The sequence below is a fragment of the Acanthochromis polyacanthus genome, chromosome 15, assembly GCF_021347895.1.
Source record: "Acanthochromis polyacanthus isolate Apoly-LR-REF ecotype Palm Island chromosome 15, KAUST_Apoly_ChrSc, whole genome shotgun sequence".
Taxonomy (NCBI): Eukaryota; Metazoa; Chordata; class Actinopteri; family Pomacentridae; genus Acanthochromis; species Acanthochromis polyacanthus.
Window position 1 is genome coordinate 27,504,923 of NC_067127.1, and position 18,797 is coordinate 27,523,719.

General features: G+C 39.4%; 1 protein-coding gene across 5 annotated transcripts in view; it reads left to right on the forward strand.

The window, feature by feature from the left end:
• The window catches only part of LOC110971188 (sodium/potassium/calcium exchanger 3-like), a 323,311-nt gene that overhangs the window by 241,536 nt on the left and 62,978 nt on the right, over positions 1-18,797 (forward strand). For all 5 annotated transcript variants that reach the window (XR_007947010.1, XM_051959598.1, XM_051959597.1 and 2 more), the window contains 10 exons: positions 2,238-2,314; positions 5,803-5,877; positions 5,991-6,075; positions 7,537-7,640; positions 8,320-8,394; positions 8,676-8,701; positions 8,840-8,893; positions 9,274-9,401; positions 10,327-10,487; positions 16,211-16,451. Coding sequence is in view for 4 of the 5 variants with exons in the window: in XM_051959598.1 (XP_051815558.1) it covers positions 2,238-2,314; positions 5,803-5,877; positions 5,991-6,075; positions 7,537-7,640; positions 8,320-8,394; positions 8,676-8,701; positions 8,840-8,893; positions 9,274-9,401; positions 10,327-10,487; positions 16,211-16,451 (1,026 nt within the window). In the remaining variant the exon portion in view is untranslated. The remainder of the gene's footprint in view (positions 1-2,237; positions 2,315-5,802; positions 5,878-5,990; positions 6,076-7,536; positions 7,641-8,319; positions 8,395-8,675; positions 8,702-8,839; positions 8,894-9,273; positions 9,402-10,326; positions 10,488-16,210; positions 16,452-18,797) is intronic.

Below are 18,797 nucleotides of genomic sequence, written 5' to 3' on the forward strand. Positions count from 1 at the left end.
TATAAGACCATCTCCAAGCAGCTTGCTGTTCCTGTGACTACAGTTGCACATATTATTCAGAAATTTAAGATCCACGGGAATGTAGTCAACCTCCCTGGACGTGGCCGCAGGAGGAAAATTGTTGACAAATTGAAGAGACAGATAATACGAATGGTAACAACAGAGCCCAGAACAATTAACTACTCTAAAGACATTAAAGTTGAATTCCAAGGTCAAGGTATACACACGTGGACAAAATTGTTGGTACCCCTCAGTTAAAGAAGGAAAAACCCACAATTCTCACTGAAATCACTTGAAACTCACAAAAGTAACAATAAATAAAAATTTATTGAAAATTAAATAATCAAAATCAGCCATCACTTTTGAATTGTTGTTTAACATAATTATTTAAAAAAACAAACTAATGAAATAGGGCTGGACAAAAATGATGGTACCCATAACTTAATATTTTGTTGCACAACCTTTTGAGGCAATCACTGCAATTAAACGATTTCTGTATTTGTCAATGAGCATTCTGCAGCTGTCAACAGGTATTTTGGCCCACTCCTCATGAGCAAACAGCTCCAGTTGTCTCAGGTTTGATGGGTGTCTTCTCCAAATGGCATGTTTCAGCTCCTTCCACATATGTTCAATGGGATTCAGATCTGGGCTCATAGAAGGCCACTTTAGAATAGTCCAACGCTTTTCTCTCAGCCATTCTTGGGTGTTTTTGGCTGTGTGTTTTGGATCGTTGTCCTGTTGGAAGACCCATGACCTGCGACTGAGACCAAGCTTTCTGACACTAGGCAGCACATTTCTCTCCAGAATGCCTTGATAGTCTTCAGATTTCATCGTACCTTGCACACTTTCAAGACACCCTGTGCCAAATGCAGCAAAGCAGCCCCAAAACATTACTGAGCCTCCTCCATGTTTCACCGTAGGGACAGTGTTCTTTTCTTCGTATGCTTGGTTTTTGAGTCTATGAACATAGAGTTGATGTGCCTTACCAAAAAGCTCCAGTTTGGTCTCATCTGTCCAAAGGACATTCTCCCAGAAGCTTTGTGGCTTGTCAACATGCATTTTTGCAAATTCCAGTCTGGCTTTTTTATGAGTTTTTTTTCAGCAGTGGTGTCCTCCTTGGTCGTCTCCCATGAAGTCCACTTTGGCTCAAACAACGACGAATGGTGCGATCTGACACTGATGTACCTTGGCCTTGGAGTTCACCTTTAATTTCTTTGGAGGTTGCTCTGGGCTCTTTGGATACAATTCGAACGATCCGTCTCTTCAATTTCTCATCAATTTTCCTCTTGCGGCCACGTCCAGGGAGGTTGGCTACTGTCCCGTGGGTCTTGAACTTCTGAATAATATGAGCCACTGTTGTCACAGGAACTTCAAGCTGTTTAGAGATGGTCTTATAGCCTTTACCTTTAAGATGTTTGTCTATAATTTTTTTTCGGATGTCCTGGGACAATTCTCTCCTTCGCTTTCTGTTGTCCATGTTCAGTGTGGTACACACCTTTTCACCAAACAGCAGGGTGACTACTTGTCTCCCTTTAAATAGGCAGACTGACTGATTATGAGTTTGGAAACACCTGTGATGTCAATTAAATGACACACCTGAGTTAATCATGTCACTCTGGTCAAATAGTTTTCAATCTTTTATAGAGGTACCATCATTTTTGTCCAGGCCTGTTTCATTAGTTTGTTTTTTTAAATAATTATGTTAATCAACAATTCAAAAGTAATGGCTGTTTTTGATTATTTAATTTTCAATAAATTTTTATTTATTGTTACTTTTGTGAGTTTCAAGTGATTTCAGTGAGAATTGTGGGTTTTTCCTTCTTTAACTGAGGGGTACCAACAATTTTGTCCACGTGTGTACAAAAGGGCAGCAATGGGGAAAGGAAGGAAAAGGGAAGGAGCAGGACCATGACCATAACAAAGAAGATGAATCATGATGAAAAATGTGTGTTCCTTTTCCTTGTGTTTCTCTTGGGATTTTAACAAATGCTTTCATGTGAATTCACTGATGTTTCACTTCTAGTTATTTATACCTCTGTCACCTTATTGGATATTAAATTCTGCATCTGTGCTTGTCAGCTTTATTGTATTTGTTTTTTATTTTATTTATCTGTGCTTTCTTGGTGAGTCATTCCTTCTGGGTATCTTCCTTCACCTACACTTAATACTTAACTGTCCATATTTTGCCTTCCTCCAATGTTTCAGCATTTGTGTGTTTGTTTTTTCTCTCTTTGCAGCTATCCATGAGTTCCCCAGGGATTACTTCACCAACCAAGAGCGCACTGAAGGAGCAGTGGGTCTGCACGTCCTCTGTGTGAGTGTCACTGGCAGGACTCTACATGTGACTGAGTGTACATGTATGTATGTATGTATATATGTATGTATGTATGTATGTATGTATGTATGTATGTATGTATTGTCAGTCAGTATAGCCTTCCTTAACCCTTTCCTCAGGTTAATTCAGGACCAGCTCTCCGTTTAAAGGATAAGATTCTATCTTCCTATTAGAATTTCACCTAACAGGATTCAGTAGAATAATTAAGCTGGTGTCGAGGAATACTCGCCTAGGTCCTAACTGTCTTCTTCCAAACGTCTTACCCCTCTTATTTCGACAAATACTCTCTTACTAAGCCGCCCTCATTGTAGTAGAATTGATTTATCGATCGCGTTTGTTAACGACAGCTTTCCTCTTATAACTGTTGCACTTGGTGATATTCCTAATTCTTCTCTAATTAGTACATTTAGGAGAGAGGGGGGACGGTGTGGCCACAGCCGTCTCACCCAGTCTTGACCTGCGTCTAGTTGAACTCCTCCATAGACCAGCAGACTCGGTACGAAGTCTTCTTTGTGGGCGGAGGGTGTTCTTCCTAGGCAGGGGGAGTGGAGAGGTCCCGAAAGCCAATCGTTGGTCTGGCAGTTATCTTTTGTAGCAGCAGCTGGAACACAAGAGTGGGCGTCTCAGCTGTCTTCTCAGTTGGGTGGTGGTGGTGGGAAACCCCCGTCTTACCAGGCTGCGGTGGGTCACTGGGTCCTCCAGCCCCTGGAGTGGAGCAGCCCTCTGCTGCTGCCTCCTGTGCCTCTCTGGATGTCGTGGGTGCTTGCCTCTCTTCATCTCTGTAGGATAACTGTAGACCTCTCAGGAAACTCCTTTCAGCAAAGTGTGGTCTTCTTCTTTTGAACAAAGTTAGAACAACTTTGCTTCCAACGACGTCCTCAAAGAACTCTGCTACCTAAGTCCTGCGTTGTCTCCACGTCTCTTGGGCAAAAGGTCCGGTGTCGACACTTCAGAACTTTGACAATGCTCTCCGGCAGCTCCGGCGAGCAGCATCTCCCCCCTCCGGGGGAGAACTCCGAATTCAGTGTCTCTGACTCTCTCTTTTATAGTCTCATCCTCTAATACACATACATTATCTGTACGCTCAGTTGCCTAACTATCAGGCTCACAACAACTACACACATTGTCAAGGCCTGGTCAAGGCACATTCAAGGCATATTCAAGGCACAATGGTGAAGTCATTCTTCATGCGGTTCCTATAACCATATTTGGCCATAGGCCTGGGTTCCGCCAGCAGTGTTGCCAACTTAGCGACTTTCTCGCTAAATCTAGCGACTTTTCAAAGCTCCTAGCGACTTTTTTTGTCAAAAGCGACTAGCAACAAATCTAGCGACTTTTTCTGCTGTTTTGGAGACTCTGATAGGAAAACTCAGCTCATTCTGCAGTTACTGTTTTCAACAAGCAGCAGGTGCTGCTGTGAGCTTCTTCCCCTCCCAGAGCACAGGCTGTCAGTCCAGTAACCCCGCAGCAGACCCAGTGAGGGGAGGGGGAGACCCATATATCTATGGGGAGACCCACATCACTCCGCGGCCAGACGGCAGATGAATCGCGCATGCGCAAAGTCACTACAGATCCCATCCAGACTTACGGAGCCATGTAAATGAAAATGTTTCTTCACTGTCATGCTAAAATAAACCACAGCATTTAGCCTCTAGTGAAAAAACATATTTTGGGTGTTTTATACTCACTTTTGGTCTCTTCCACAACGTTATTCCTCTCTCCTACAACGTTGATTACAATTACATGCAAACTGGGAAATATGCAAAGTAGGCAATGACGTCATTTAGCGACTTCTAGCGACTTTTAGGACAGCCAATAGCGACTTTCCTTACTGAGGAGTTGGCAGCAGTGTCCGCCAGGCACACAGTAGCAGTCCCCAACTTCTGCTTTTCTCTTTCCTGCCTCCATACAGCTCAGAACAGCACAGATTACTTCAATTCAAAACTCATTTAGTTACTCTGATTCACTTCTTTAAATCACTTTTTCTCAGTCTTAAACTTATAATAATCATTTTAATCATCTTCTTCCATCAATCAACAATTTAAAATATATATTTCAGCAAGCATAATCATATGGTTAACTTATAATGTTTCTCATTTTAACTTTTCATTGGTCTGCTTAAAGCTTTTATTCAGGTAGTGGTTGCTCCTGGGATCTCAAATAACTAGGTCCCACTTGACAATATGTATGTATGTATGTATGGACTGGCTGTCTTCATACGTATAGATCTGAATGAATTATGGAGCAGTGGAGACACATTGTTACCAGCCTCAGTGAAAAAAACAGGGCAAATTTCTTTCCACCAAGGTTATTCCAGTGCTGTCTTTAAGCAGCAAATCAGTGGCAGGTGGTATTAGAATCATAATTGTGTCAGACAGCAATTACTTTGTTTCCAGTCTTTATGCTGAGATAAGTTAAATGGCTGCTGGAGGTAGATTTATACAGTTAGGTCTAAAAATGAGTCATAGCAATGCCAACTTTTGATTTATAGGGAATTTTATTTGACCCAATGGATTTCTTCTCACTTAAAATGATAAAACAAGTAAAGATACTAAGATAATTGCATTGCAGAGGTTAAGGATAGATATTAATTATGGGGCTGTGGCTTTTGTTTGGACATAATAAGAAAAAACATTCAGCCACAAGAACTTTCTCCAAAATTATGATTTTTTTCTTTAAACTCAACTCATGCCTCTGCCTCCTGATATAGAGAAATGGGAGGGCTTTGGGTAGCATTTGGTCATTTTAACTTTAACGTATTGTGTTTTGGGGATTTGAGGCCCTGATTTACATGATCTTTAAGATAGTCTGTGAGTTTGCTTTTCCAAACCAATGTTATGAAATGCAAATCAAAACTTACAATGCCAAAAGCACATGGTGACATAATTCTATGAAAGATAAGCCAAAAAAAAAGAAAAACAAAGATAATGAGAACCAAATCAGACAGCAAACACCTCGGGAACTCAACCTAACCATTGTTACAGTGCATTATGAAAGTCCATAAAGGAGGACACAACAAAGTGGATGGTTGTTCTAGCTACCACGAAAGAGTACAGTTCGACAGTGTTTCTGAAAAACAACGAGATAAATAACTAAGTTCATAGATTCCCCCAAATTTTTTCATGAGTCAAATATGAGACAAGCAGACAGGGGTCTGGTGTTACGTTTTAAGGGTTTCACTGGAGGCAAAGGTAAGAACTCTGATTATGTTTCATTCAGCAGCAGGAAATAAGTCTGTATTACACAGCCTACTCAAGATGTGCCTTGTATTACTGTACTATTGTATGTACTTAGTTTGGACCGGTGCTCAGGTTCAGTTTTAGCAAACATCAAATCATGGTAGGACAATTACTGATACCACTGGAAATACAGAAAATGAAACATTACTATTTTCTCAGCAGCTGTCTTGGTCATTTGTTTATGAGCACTGATTCTCACTTTGTTGATGTGTCTCTGGGCCCCTGCAGGCCGTGTACATGTTCTATGCTCTGGCTCTGGTGTGTGATGACTACTTTGTTCCCTCCCTGGAGAAGATATGTGAGGTAAGAAACCGGTGTAGGTGGTTGCTGTATTTCCACTGAGCATCCATCCACACACACTCACTAACTTTTGTAATGAATCTCTGTCGTGTTACGGCTCTTTTCCTACCCATCAGCGTCTGCACCTGAGTGAGGATGTTGCAGGAGCCACTTTCATGGCAGCTGGCAGCTCAGCACCTGAACTGTTCACATCTGTCATTGGTGAGGAACATGCACGCATGCACACACGCACGCACGCACGCACGCACGCACGCACGCACGCACGCACGCACGCACGCACGCACACAGACACATGGTAGTGGCATTACATTCACATATCTTTTGAAGGAAATTCTTTAATCACAAAGCAACTTATGTAATATTTCTGAGAAGGCTGAACTTATTGTAACCCTTTAACCAATCCTGGAATGATACAGGTCTAACTACTGCCTAGGTTCGGAAGGAGCAAGGTTGAATGTAATGACCACACCAGTAACAACAGTTTGCAGTATTTTACTATGCACTTTTAAATTGCAACAGGAAATACAAAATGATTTAAGAAAAATAATAAAAAAGAGGGCCCTTAAAACAAAATAAACTGTCCATGTGTTTCTTTTATCTGTTCAAACGCTTGGAAATATTGTCTTAGTCAAAGTCAGCACAGATCAATTTAACATTTAATCTGTGAGTCCAAAGTCAAGAGATCCGAGTATCGAAGTGCACTTCCGTTCACAGTGATCTGGGACCTGTATGATCCAATGTCCTTCACGATCCCACCATACAGCAGCAGGTTGGATCTGCTGTTTCAGCAGAACACAAACGCTGGTCCGAGAGATCAACTGGGTGGCTCGCCATCCAATGAATCCACTGGAACACAGATCCTCTTTTTTCAACATACAGAAAAGACCTGACCGATTCCCATGTGCGTCACTAGAGTGAAGTTGAGGTTCAGACTCCCCACAAGAGAGAGAGCAGTATGCCGGAGCTTCGTTTCGTTCAGCTTCTTAAGCTGCAATCACCGACACAACCCCTCCCGCGTGGAATAGTGTGTGCCTCAATAGTGTGGGCCTATAACTTCACTAACAAAGGCTATTTCGATTTCTACTCTTCACTGCAAGCGTGGCTTCCCTCTGGCAACCCAAGACAGAAAAGACAGAGAAAATGCTATGGCCTCCTAAACAACTGAACTCGGCTTCTGATTGGCTGCTGACTGTCAACGTCCTGCACTGTGGGAAAACCACATTCAAGTACACCTGGGAATTTTGTGTAACAAAACTATAAACTTAGTGCAGGAATATAACTGAGAAACATAAAAAATAAAAATAACTGGATTGTTTCCCTTCTTCCAGATTCTAACCAGGTTATCAATGTATGTTACTGGAACTTCTCTATTTATGTGTAATGTGTATTTCTTGTATATAAATGGAAGAAAACTACATCCATCACACTACAACAATCTTATTCTGTAAACCTAATTTTCACCAGGGTTACATTATACAACTGATATCTGTAATATAACCTGCATAATACAGATAGAAACACATACAGAGTGACTTACGTTTAGTAGTGCATTCAAGAAACAATCAGACAAATCTCTAGGACCAGAAATTTGCTCCAACTTTATCCATCTGAAATGCGGACAGACAGCTTGCTGTGAAGTAATCTATGTTTCCTTCTGTACAGGAGTGTTCATCACTAAAGGTGATGTTGGGGTCGGTACCATCGTGGGTTCCGCTGTCTTTAACATCCTCTGCATTATTGGAGTGTGTGGGATATTTGCTTTGCAGGTACAAAACATATCACACACGCACGCACGCACGCACGCACGCACGCACGCACGCACGCACGCACGCACGCACACACACACACACACACACACACACAGAGAGAGAGAGAGAGAGAGAGAGAGAGAGAGAGAGAGAGAGAGATTGTTGGCAAGCATTTAAATCTCTGTATTAATGAGTGCAATGAAAACAAAGACACCTACTGAACGGCGATGTCCACCTTATACACAGCCACTGAGACAGACTCTTCGTGCTCTGTGTTCATCGGCCACATGATAGTGTGAAGTTGCTATGTCACAGTTTACATTAAAAACCTTAGACAGAAACTGTACCCTCTGTGTGGGGTGAGTTAGAAGGCAATATCTGTCCCGTTCTGCTGTAATCCCACAAGGAAGAGAAGCATACTTGAAAGTAGGTGGGTTTTTTTCCCCGATTTAGATTACGTGTTACATAAGACCCAAACAGACGCACACATACACACACACACACACACACACACACACACACACACACACACACACACACACACACACACACACACACACACACACACCACTTGGTTTATCTTTTGGTTAGTGTACCTTGTGGGATGTGTTACTCAACAGGACAAAAATGCAGTTCAGTGTCGACAAGTTTCAACATCACCTCAGTCCTCCCTTCTCTCTGTCTTTCTTTTTCTCAGACAATACGTCTTTCCTGCTGGCCTCTCCTCAGAGACTCTATCTACTACACCTTGTCTATAACTGCTCTAATAGTGGTAAGGAACAAACTGATATTAACATATAATGTACATTATAGAATTCTTTAACCCTTTAATTCCCAACCCTGTCCAAATCTATGCTTAAAATTATAATAGTTTGTCATGTGTCATTTAAAGGTTTGCCATAAATTAACAGTTAACACTGGATCAACAAATTCAAAAGCACAACTGAGATATAATGTGCATATATATATATATATATATATATATATATATGTAGTATTTATAGTATTTATGTGATGTTCACTTCTCTGCTATTTTTTCTCATTCTGCTACAGTTCATATATGATGAAAAAGTGGTTTGGTAAGTCAGATATTTACTCGTCTTGAACGTTTAAAATAGATCCCAAAATTTAAAGAAATATCACTAGTTGTACTTAGAGCTGCAAATTACAGGACAGAATACAACTAATTCTGAATTGATTCCACCTGTCTTTTCTAGGTGGGAAGCTCTCACGCTGATTCTGATGTATTTTGTCTACATTTTGATTATGAAGTGAGTATTATTCACCAGTTACAAGACCTGAATGAAGAAAGGAAGCTAAGAGAATTATACAATACGGTATATCTCTGAGTGTATCCTGAGAGATTTGAAAAGTTCCTTTCTTTCTGTTTAATCAAAAGTGTAAATAAAAGCGTAAATAAAATCTTTATAACTATGAGTGAATGACCTTGAAGTTATGAAATCTGTTCTAAAAATTAATTTGTGTAAAGTACTCTATGCTTTAACTTTGTGCAACTAAACCTAGGTCATTTTGCTTCAGCTATAAAAGCCTGCAGCAGCTCCTTGAACATAAATAGTACAAAAATCTGATGCTATTTGGCAGTTCTACATGTACTGCGTAGTTTGTAGAGTTACCCTGACTTGTGTTTCAGGTTGAACTCTCACGTTGTTCGTTTTCTGGAGAGATGGAAGAAGAACTCGACCAGTTTAAGGAATGGTGCTGCCAGTAACGCTGAACTGGATGATGGCTGCGATGCTACGGCTGTTCTGTTGAAAAAAGGTTTATTTTTTGTTAAACTGGGATTAAACAGCTGGGTGTACACTAGCAGTGGTCACTTTACCAATTAAACAAGAGGAAATACATATGAGTTACAGAGATGTGATGATGAAGGTGTAGCTTTGACTTTGGAATGGACCTAGGCTCACTTGTTCCACCTGCTTGCAGTATTTAAGCTAAGCTTCATTGCCTACTGAATTCTAGTGCAGTAAGGAAACTGTCATTCCATGCAGCTCATTTCCATATTTACTTTACTACTTTTTGTGTAGGCATAGGATTTATTAGGCTTACTCAGTCATTATGGATATGACTGTGCCTCTGAGATATATGTTTGTTTTGGCACAGATTTTCCAGGGTGTAGAAGACAGACAGACAGACAGACAGACACTTCATTAATTCCAAAGGAAATTCAAGTGTTCAGCAGCTTACATACAACAACAGAAATAACAAAAAGGCAGGACAGGCACGTTAGTAACATTAACATTAAAGATAAGTGTATACTCTAAAAACCTTGCTGTAAAATACTATAAAAAACACTTCTAATTTTAAAATCAATACAAATACTGAATGTATTAAAAGTCAATATACAGTATCTAAACATTTCGAGGGATTTAAAGTGGCTTCAAGTGATTTAAAGTAACTTTGACAGGTAGTAAGATGACAGTTGTATTAAACTACATAATCACATTGGTCCTAATGTGATCCTGACTGAGAACCCACATGACAATTATTCAGTGATGAATTGTACAATCTGATGACCAATCAGAAGTGCTGTCATCAGAAGCACACTGTACAGGAGATTTGTGTGTTTTCTAGTGGTCATAATGCGTTGTGTGTGTGTGTGTGTGTGCGTGTGTGTGCGTGTGTGTGTGTGTGTGTGTGTGTGTGTGTGTGTGTGTGCCCGCGTGTATACGTGTGTGTCCTGTAGCAAACCACTACAGGAAGACATCCGTGCTGATGGTAGATGAGCTACTGTCAGCGTATCCCCACCAGCTGTCCTTCTCCGAGGCCGGCATGAGGATCATGATCACCAGCCACTTCTCCCCCAGAACCCGCCTCACCATGGCTTCCAGAATGCTCATCACTGAGGTTAGAGCAAGATACAGGCACACTGCCGTTGCATAGCTGATTGAAACAAAAGGGGGGAAAAAAAGAGAAATTGCTGAGATTTCCAATTTGAAATTGACTGCCACAGTGTCCTTGAATGAAGTTCAGGGTAAAAAAAAATGCCCACAAATTCTGTCAACGCAGTCTTCTAGTATACGTTCTTGGCTTCAATTTGAGCCCAACATCTAAATCATCGGTTTGCAAAATGTTGCAAAAATCGAATTTTTCGATTTTGGTATATCACACTGCAGATTTATCACATTTCTCTAAGAAAAAGTCAGGTAATACTTCACATATATCTTTCCAAAAGTGATATAGTACTTTCAAAACTGAAAAAGGATACATCAGTAAATGGTCATTGTTGATGACCCCATTGCAAATTTGTGATAACTAAATCTGTGGCAAATTCAAATACTCATAAATTTACTTATCACACCATAAACCCATTTGCCTCAGACAAGAACGGTTTGTTAACTTATCCTTATACTTTTCTTTGCAAAGGTGCTTGCATTGGTATTATATTTAAGCAGCTAAAGCCTAAACTACCTTAATAATTATAACAATGTGTTACACACGTTCTTACCTGCCAGGTAATATATCCCTATATAGGCTTATACGATACAAAAACTTCAGAACATACTTGCCTGAAAATCCTTAAACTAAAGCAACAATTCCTAAATGTGGTACGAGTTGAAATGCATTACTGCACGAAAAGGTTGTGCATGTAGTTCGGATGATTAATATCTTTGATTTTGTAATGACTGAATAATTTATCAAATTTAGAATGACATTGCTCCACAACTTGTTCACAGAAATGTCCTAGAGGCTTCTGGTGTCTATCGATGAATTCAGGACATGTCTTGTTAACACATGTACCTTTGTTGTGATGGACAAATTGAGACTTTGGTAGCAAGTTGTAAAGTTTGCCACCTTGTCCTTGAAAGACACATCCAAGGTGTACCTAAAACAGGAATTCATTGCTTCCTGCAATGCAACAAACCATTTGTGAAAGGGCTGAAGCTCTTCTGGTAACATATTCTACAACATGTCTAAGTTTTGCAGGAGTCTAGAGCATTCATTGCACTCAAAGCACTGACCGTGGTACTCCTCTTTGATAATAAACAGAGCTTTTGGCCAGTCATCAAGTGTAGGAAAGACCTTCTTAAGCTCATCAGAGCTTGTTGACTATACCTAACTTGATGTGGAGAGCTGGAGGAGGGACCAGGTCAAGTGTCAGTGTAAAGGAATCATGTGCTTTCAAAAGAGGTGTGTGTGAACAATTGTAATAATTCTTTAAAGTGGTCTTCTTCCCACTCTCATTTACCCACTTCTGATGGTTGTCTGAGATGCTCTCAAGAGTATGAGATGGTGCATTCTGCTCAAACTTGTTCTTTGTACCCTCACAATAAGGGCATGGGTGGAGAGCAGCATGTGTCATGATACCGAGACAGATGCTGGTCATTTGGTAAATGGTTGTATTTATATAGCGCTTTTATCCAAAGCGCTTTACATGATGATATGTCACATTTACCCATTCACACACTGATGGCGGGAGCTGCCATGCAAGGTGCTAACCACAACCCATCAGGAGCAATTAGGGGTTTGGTGTCTTGCTCAGGGACACCTCGACACGAGCACGACGGGCCGAGGATCGAACCGGCAACCTTTCAGTTACAAGACGGCCACTCTACCCACTGAGCCATGCCGCCCCCATTTTGAGGTCAGCCGCAAAATGATAGGTCAAATCTTCTGTCAAAACTTTCTCGAGGGAAATTTTGCAGTTATGGTACGTTTCTGGTAAATTAGGAACTGCACCAAGAATAAAAATTTTGTTGGCTCCTGACCTCAAAAAATTCTTCCCTCCATCAATGCCATGACTGCAAAGAGTCTTCGAATGTGACTGGGCCTTCGTCACCAACCTATCATCAGGATCATACAGGGACAAAGTCAGTTTAAGAATTGACTTGCCATCATCAAAACCGACCTTGTCCTCAGTAGATATCACTTTTGGAAAGATATATGTCAAGTATTACCTGACTTTTTCTTAGAGAAATGTGATAAATCTGCAGTGTGATATACCAAAATCGAAAGATTCAATTTTTGCAACATTTTGCAAACCGATGATTTAGATGTTGGGCTCAAATTGAAGCCAAGAACATATACTAGAAGACTGCGTTGATAGAATTTGTGGGCATTTTTTTTTAACCCTGGACTTCATTCAAGGGCACTGTGCTGCAGTGGGTTTTTCTCAGAGGGGACAGCCTTTCAGACAGCTTCTTTAACAAGGTAATCTGGAGCTACACAGAAGTTCTGACCTGCAAATCAGTTCCAACACTGAGCATTCCAAACATTCGCAACTTTCTGGGAAGTGATGGACTAAAAGGTATTCCGCAACAATTTGTGGAAGGAAACATAAGATGTCATGTCATTCTTTTCACCCATGCTAGGTCTTGATTAGTCCCTTTTACAAATGTACAATAGCAAGTCATGCCATTGTACATTTGTAAAAGGCACATTGCTGTGGTTTACCTTTCAGCCCATCACTTCCCAGGAGTACCCCAGCAAGGAAATTTGGTGTTGTATTTAAAGTAATTTACATTTTCTTGGTTTTATTGCCATTCCTGATATCTGTGCATTAAAAGGTCACAATGCAGGGACAGAAATTTGTTGCACATAGCCTAAACTATTTTAGTTTAAATTAGGGCTGTCAAAATTAACACGTTAATGTGAGTTAATCCATCACCGTGATTAATCAGATTAAAAATTTTAACACAATTAACGCATCTCCAGTGCAGAATGACTCAAAATCCCTGAAACGTCTCTGGGAACGCATTTTGGGTATTTTAAATTTGATAGGTCACTTCTGTTTTACCGGCGTAGCTTTTCCAGTGTTTACAGCATTGGTTATCAGCTCAGGAAACACACAGACCAATGACGTACGAGTTCCACCATCCCACGTGACACACCAAATGTGTTTGAGAACCACCCTGACACCATTCAGACCACGATTCAAAATACTGGCAGGGCAAGCTGCAGCTCATTTCTCCCATTAAGCAGCAGGGATATAAGGGGAGTGATATAAGTCAGAAAAAATGCAAAGGTGCTCAATTGTTTACAATTTTTGAGATTTAGGTTTTGTTAAAGATGTCTATAACTTAGTTCAGGTTGTTCAGTCATTTTTTCAAGTTCTGCCCTTTATTTTAAGATGTACAGTTACATCAAAAGTTAATTATTAATAAATGTTGTCCAAATGTTTTTTTAACTTTACTGAATTGTTTTGATTTGGCATTCAGTTATTGACTACATGCAAGCACTAATAAAACCACTAAGTTACATCAGCATAAATCACTCTAATTCAAGTTAGACATGATTTTCTGGACCTTTGCTCTTTGAGTTTTAGTTGAATACCCCTGAGCTAAACAGCACATTGGCCGTCTCGGTGGGAAATCTGAATACAAAAAACGCCTCCAGATGGAACAGTTGACCAACATACAGTAATATGAACACTCTACAGGAAGGAGTTTTCTTTTTACTGAAGCACAGGTGTTTAATAAACACGTTATGTGGCTATATATTCCCTTCTTTCTTGAATCTGTTTGCTCATGCAAAATGACACATGATTAATATAGTTTAAAAATTAATGATATTTAATTGTGCTTAATCAAAATTAATTCGCAGCAACCCTGTGATTAATTTGATTAAAAATTTGAATTGCATGTCAGCACTAGTTTAAATATATTTGCAATTGGCAATACCAGCAATGGTAGGGATAGACTGCTAAGGATTTCTAAGGCTTTTCAGAACCTTAGAATATAGTCCTCACAATGAAATACTTGATACTATATTGTAATGTTTTTTTTGTTTTATATTAGCATTGTTACTATATTTCATATTTATTGCAACTAGTCTATTTATTATGTGCATTTTATTTTTCATTTATCAGGTAGATGGGTTCTGCGATAGAACTTAGCTGTGTCCCAAACATGTTTTCTTGCCCCTAATCCAATCATTTAATATTTGGTATCTTTCCATACCAAGTTAGACTCCAGTATCATTTCCCATGATAGCAAACACCTTAAGCTTTGTCATAGTACCTTGTTACATTACCAGGTTCAGCCTCCTACCATTTATTACTGTAGTGACCAGAGGAGGCAGGTAGTCCTAAGTTGACAAGTAAGGACCATTGCTAGTAAGCTAGTAAAGGAGACCCATGACAAAGTCGTCTATCACTTAGTGACCTTCGGCCATAACAAGTGTTAAATCACTCTAGAATCAACTAGGACAGTGTTTTTATATTCCTTTGCCATAGGTGGCATCTGCAGTTGCAGCCTGTATCATTTCTCATATCAACCATTTCAGCTTCATCACTACAAATCAATATTTTATTGATTGATAGTGCTGAATTTCTTAAGAAAATTATTTACATTTCTTGGACCTGTGTGAAACTGGACACGAACAAAGGATCAGGATTGAGGTTTCCTAGTAGAAATGCTATGTCACCATAAAAGAGTTGATTATTTGCTTTTTCGCACATACTGTTTTCAATAAACGCAATATCTTTTATTACTTGAAGACCCCATCCCACATTTTTGCAATTCAGTATTTAATGTTGAAACACAATCATTTCATTGTTTCATTTTTTTACTGTGGTATTGAAATTTGTATCGAGAATCCTAGAATGTAACTCAAATTGGTACCAATTACTACATTTCTGGTATTGTGACATCCCTAAAATCTAACTAGTCTGGACTACCAGGTACTACTATGTTGAACAAAAAGTAAGTCTAATAACCACAAAGACACAGCATTGTCTTTCTCTAAATTAGGATGGGTGGGGGGATTGTTACACAATTTCTCTGTCTGTAGGAGTTACTAGATTTCAAATTAGAATATCTGAGGCGCTGTTGGCACTGTTTTATTTCACATTAAGTGAACCATACCACTGTTAACTAAGTACAGTTTATTATTGCCAAAAATTAGGACTTCAGTTTTATCACATTTTTCCTCATATTACAAAATTGCCCCCTTTCTTTTAAATATGCCCCAATCTGGCATCCCCCGTCGAAACTGTCTAAAAAAAAAATAGAGGACTCATTGAAATCATCCACTCTCCTCATATAGGTGACACACGAACTTTAAAGCACAACCTCCATTAGCTTTTTAGCTAATGTCTTTTTATCATTAATAATGGACATTTAAACTAAAACTTACCTCCAAACGTCAAGATTGGTGAAGGTAAAATGCTGTATGATGTAGTCCTGAGGGGGGATGGGTGTGTTTCCAACAAACTAGTTTCTACAAAGTTTCATCCAGCCCCATCTATAGTCTGTTCCAAAGAGCTGCACTTGAAGGTGCAGTGAAAAGCCTGCAATCATAGAGAGAGGGGAGATGTGACAGTCTTTCCAAAAGAGATAACAGTGCACACTTTCAGTCTGTGCTCAAAGGCATTCATGGTGTTACACTCTGTTCATGTGAAAACTGACAGAACAAGTTTGTGTAAAAATTAGAGCTGAAGAGAGCCTGTCTGCATTATTTAGTATTAAAAAGTATTTGTGAACAGACACAATAAGCACAAATGTTGAATGGCATTTACTATTTAAGGTCAGACGACGCTGTTTCCATCAGTGAAATATGTTTCATGCTGAGCCCTGACAGCTGACCCAACCCACCTTCTATGTTTCTGTGTGTGTGTTGGTGATGTACAGAGGCAGCGTCTCATTAACACAAGGACTCTGACCAACGGTGACTCTGATGTCCCTGTGAAAGGAGTAAGTAGACAGGACATAGAAAACGGTCTTTCAGGAGCCGAGAGGGGCATCATCGTTCGTCATGATGACCAAGAGGGAGGCAATGAAACAGAGAACGAGGACAACGAGAACAATGAGAATGATGAAGAGGAGGAAGAAGAGGATGGAGAAGGACCCTTTGTACCCTTCCAGTGCCCAGGTAACTGATGGACTCATGTGTGACTGGTTTTCTGTCACACGTGGTGGAAAACACATTTAATTGCTTTCTTTGCAAAAATGAGATTGGACAGGTGTGCACACAGAAGGTGATTAGCCTTGCTTGGAATAAACACTTTAAAGAGAGCAGTAGCCAGGCTGCAGGACAGGTTTTAGTTTGGATACAATTGCCACAAAACTGCCAACTATACTCTAGGTGTTTCCAGCCCACTGTATCTATATGCATTTTCAATTTGCACACAACAACCCCTGGTGGATGTAAGCAGGCGTTCATTTGCATTTTCTTTTGTAGATTTTCTCTAAATTTCTCTTAAGCTCATGATTGTGTGGACGAAGCACTCACTGTGTCCAGCAGTAACATCAAATTATTCCAGCATGTATCTCCTCCTAAATATGTTGTTCATTTATTTCATTTGTATCTGAGCTTCATATTTAACAACACAAGGTTAATAACTGAGAATTAGTAGGAGCATGATTTTCTCCATAATGCAGTTACATATAGAATATAGAAAGAGATGAACAGTCATGCACAAAATCTCAGTTAGCTTTCATTTTGTTTGGTCACACACACTTATGTTTCCACTTCCACACAGTCAGCATTTGTCTTCCAGCATCTTGAATTTCTTTCAGGGATTAATAAAGTTATTGTATTGCATTGTAGTGTAAAGCATCAGTGCATTTCTGACACACACAACGCACAAACAGGTTTTTCAAGGTAAAACTGCTTCCACCGAAAAATGTAATAAGAAAAACTTGGCAAACTATAACAATGAATTACCTTGTTTAGGTAGAAATATGAATAATTAGATCAAAACACAGTTTAACAGAAATTCTGGTACTAGAGTTTACTGGTAATCAGATGGAGATGAGTTGTTCTTTTATCAAATTGAGGGTATGTACTTTAAATTATGTCTTTATCAAGTTTAAGTTTAGCCATTTATTTATTTTTGATCTGATTCCAAATTTCATGCACATGATTGATCTTACTTCTGCTTTCTTTTTGAAAATACTATTCTTAATTATTCATTTGTTCATCCACATCACACTTAATATCATATATGGTAAATCTGGGAGACATTCTGCAACAAAGTATAAATGCACATTCCACATTTCAAAGCTACTTGTTCAAAAATAAACTTGCGTGAATCTGATGAGAATGGCTTTAGCTAGATGGTAAGTTATTCTAATTGGCGGACAGAAATGTTACTTTTAAAAGGTGGTTTTTGCTGTGGTCTTTATCCACCTTTTCTCTATACAGTGCCTATCATAAGTATTCACCCCCTTTGATGTTTTACCCTTTTTATTGCTTTCATAAATCAATCATGGTCAATAATATTTAGCTTTTTTAACAAAAAAATTATAGGAAAAACCTCTTTACCCCAAGAGCGGGTTGAAGGCTTTGTCACTATATGCATAAATGACAGACAGACTGAAATGAAAGTGGACACTGGAGCAAAATGTAATGTGATGTCTCTGCAAACATTTAAGAAGGTCAATAATGAAGAGCAACTTGCTAAACAAAAGAAAATAACAAATCTCGTCGCTTATAGAGGCAAAAAAATAGAGACAAAAGGCAAAGTCACGCTCAAAGGAGCAGCGCCACTTTCTGCCTTTCTTGATGGTAGTGTCTACAGATACGGACCCGTACCCGTAGCCTGTGGCCTACGGATACGGCACTTTCCCTTATCATAAATATTAATTAGACGAACATGAATATTAATGAGCCGGCTGATGAACGCGCTTTGTGATTGGCTGGTAATCCCACGTACATAAATATTAATGAGCCGGCTTGGTAATCCGAGTGATGAAGGCGCTTCCGTGATTCGAGGTGAATCTGCGTGCCGAGCCTGTCATGTCAGTCATCTGCTGTTCTCTTTTCTATCATGCATAATGTCTTATAAATATCATTATCTGACTTTTTCACGGACAGCGATTTGGGGGTTGAAATCAGCACTACTATTAAAAATAGCAAAACTTTTTATTCACGTGACCCTGTTCTAATAAAGCACAAACAGCAAACAAAACAAATGGCGGAACTAACAGCCAGCAAACGAAAAGTATTTTTTTACTTTCAAAAGTAGCGACAGACTATTACATATTAACAACCTAAACAAAACCCTGACGTATTTTCTACGTCTGTCAACACAGACACTGCACGTCAGTCACTTTAATGTTAGTGGACTCTGTTGAATGGCTAAGTTACATAACCACAAACAAATCTCACAATATCACAGTAAATCGAGTTTGTGGTTTTTTTTAATTCATGCCGAATTAAAGAGCTACTCCTCACCATTCACGAGTGTTTGTTTCATATTCGACATCCTTAACT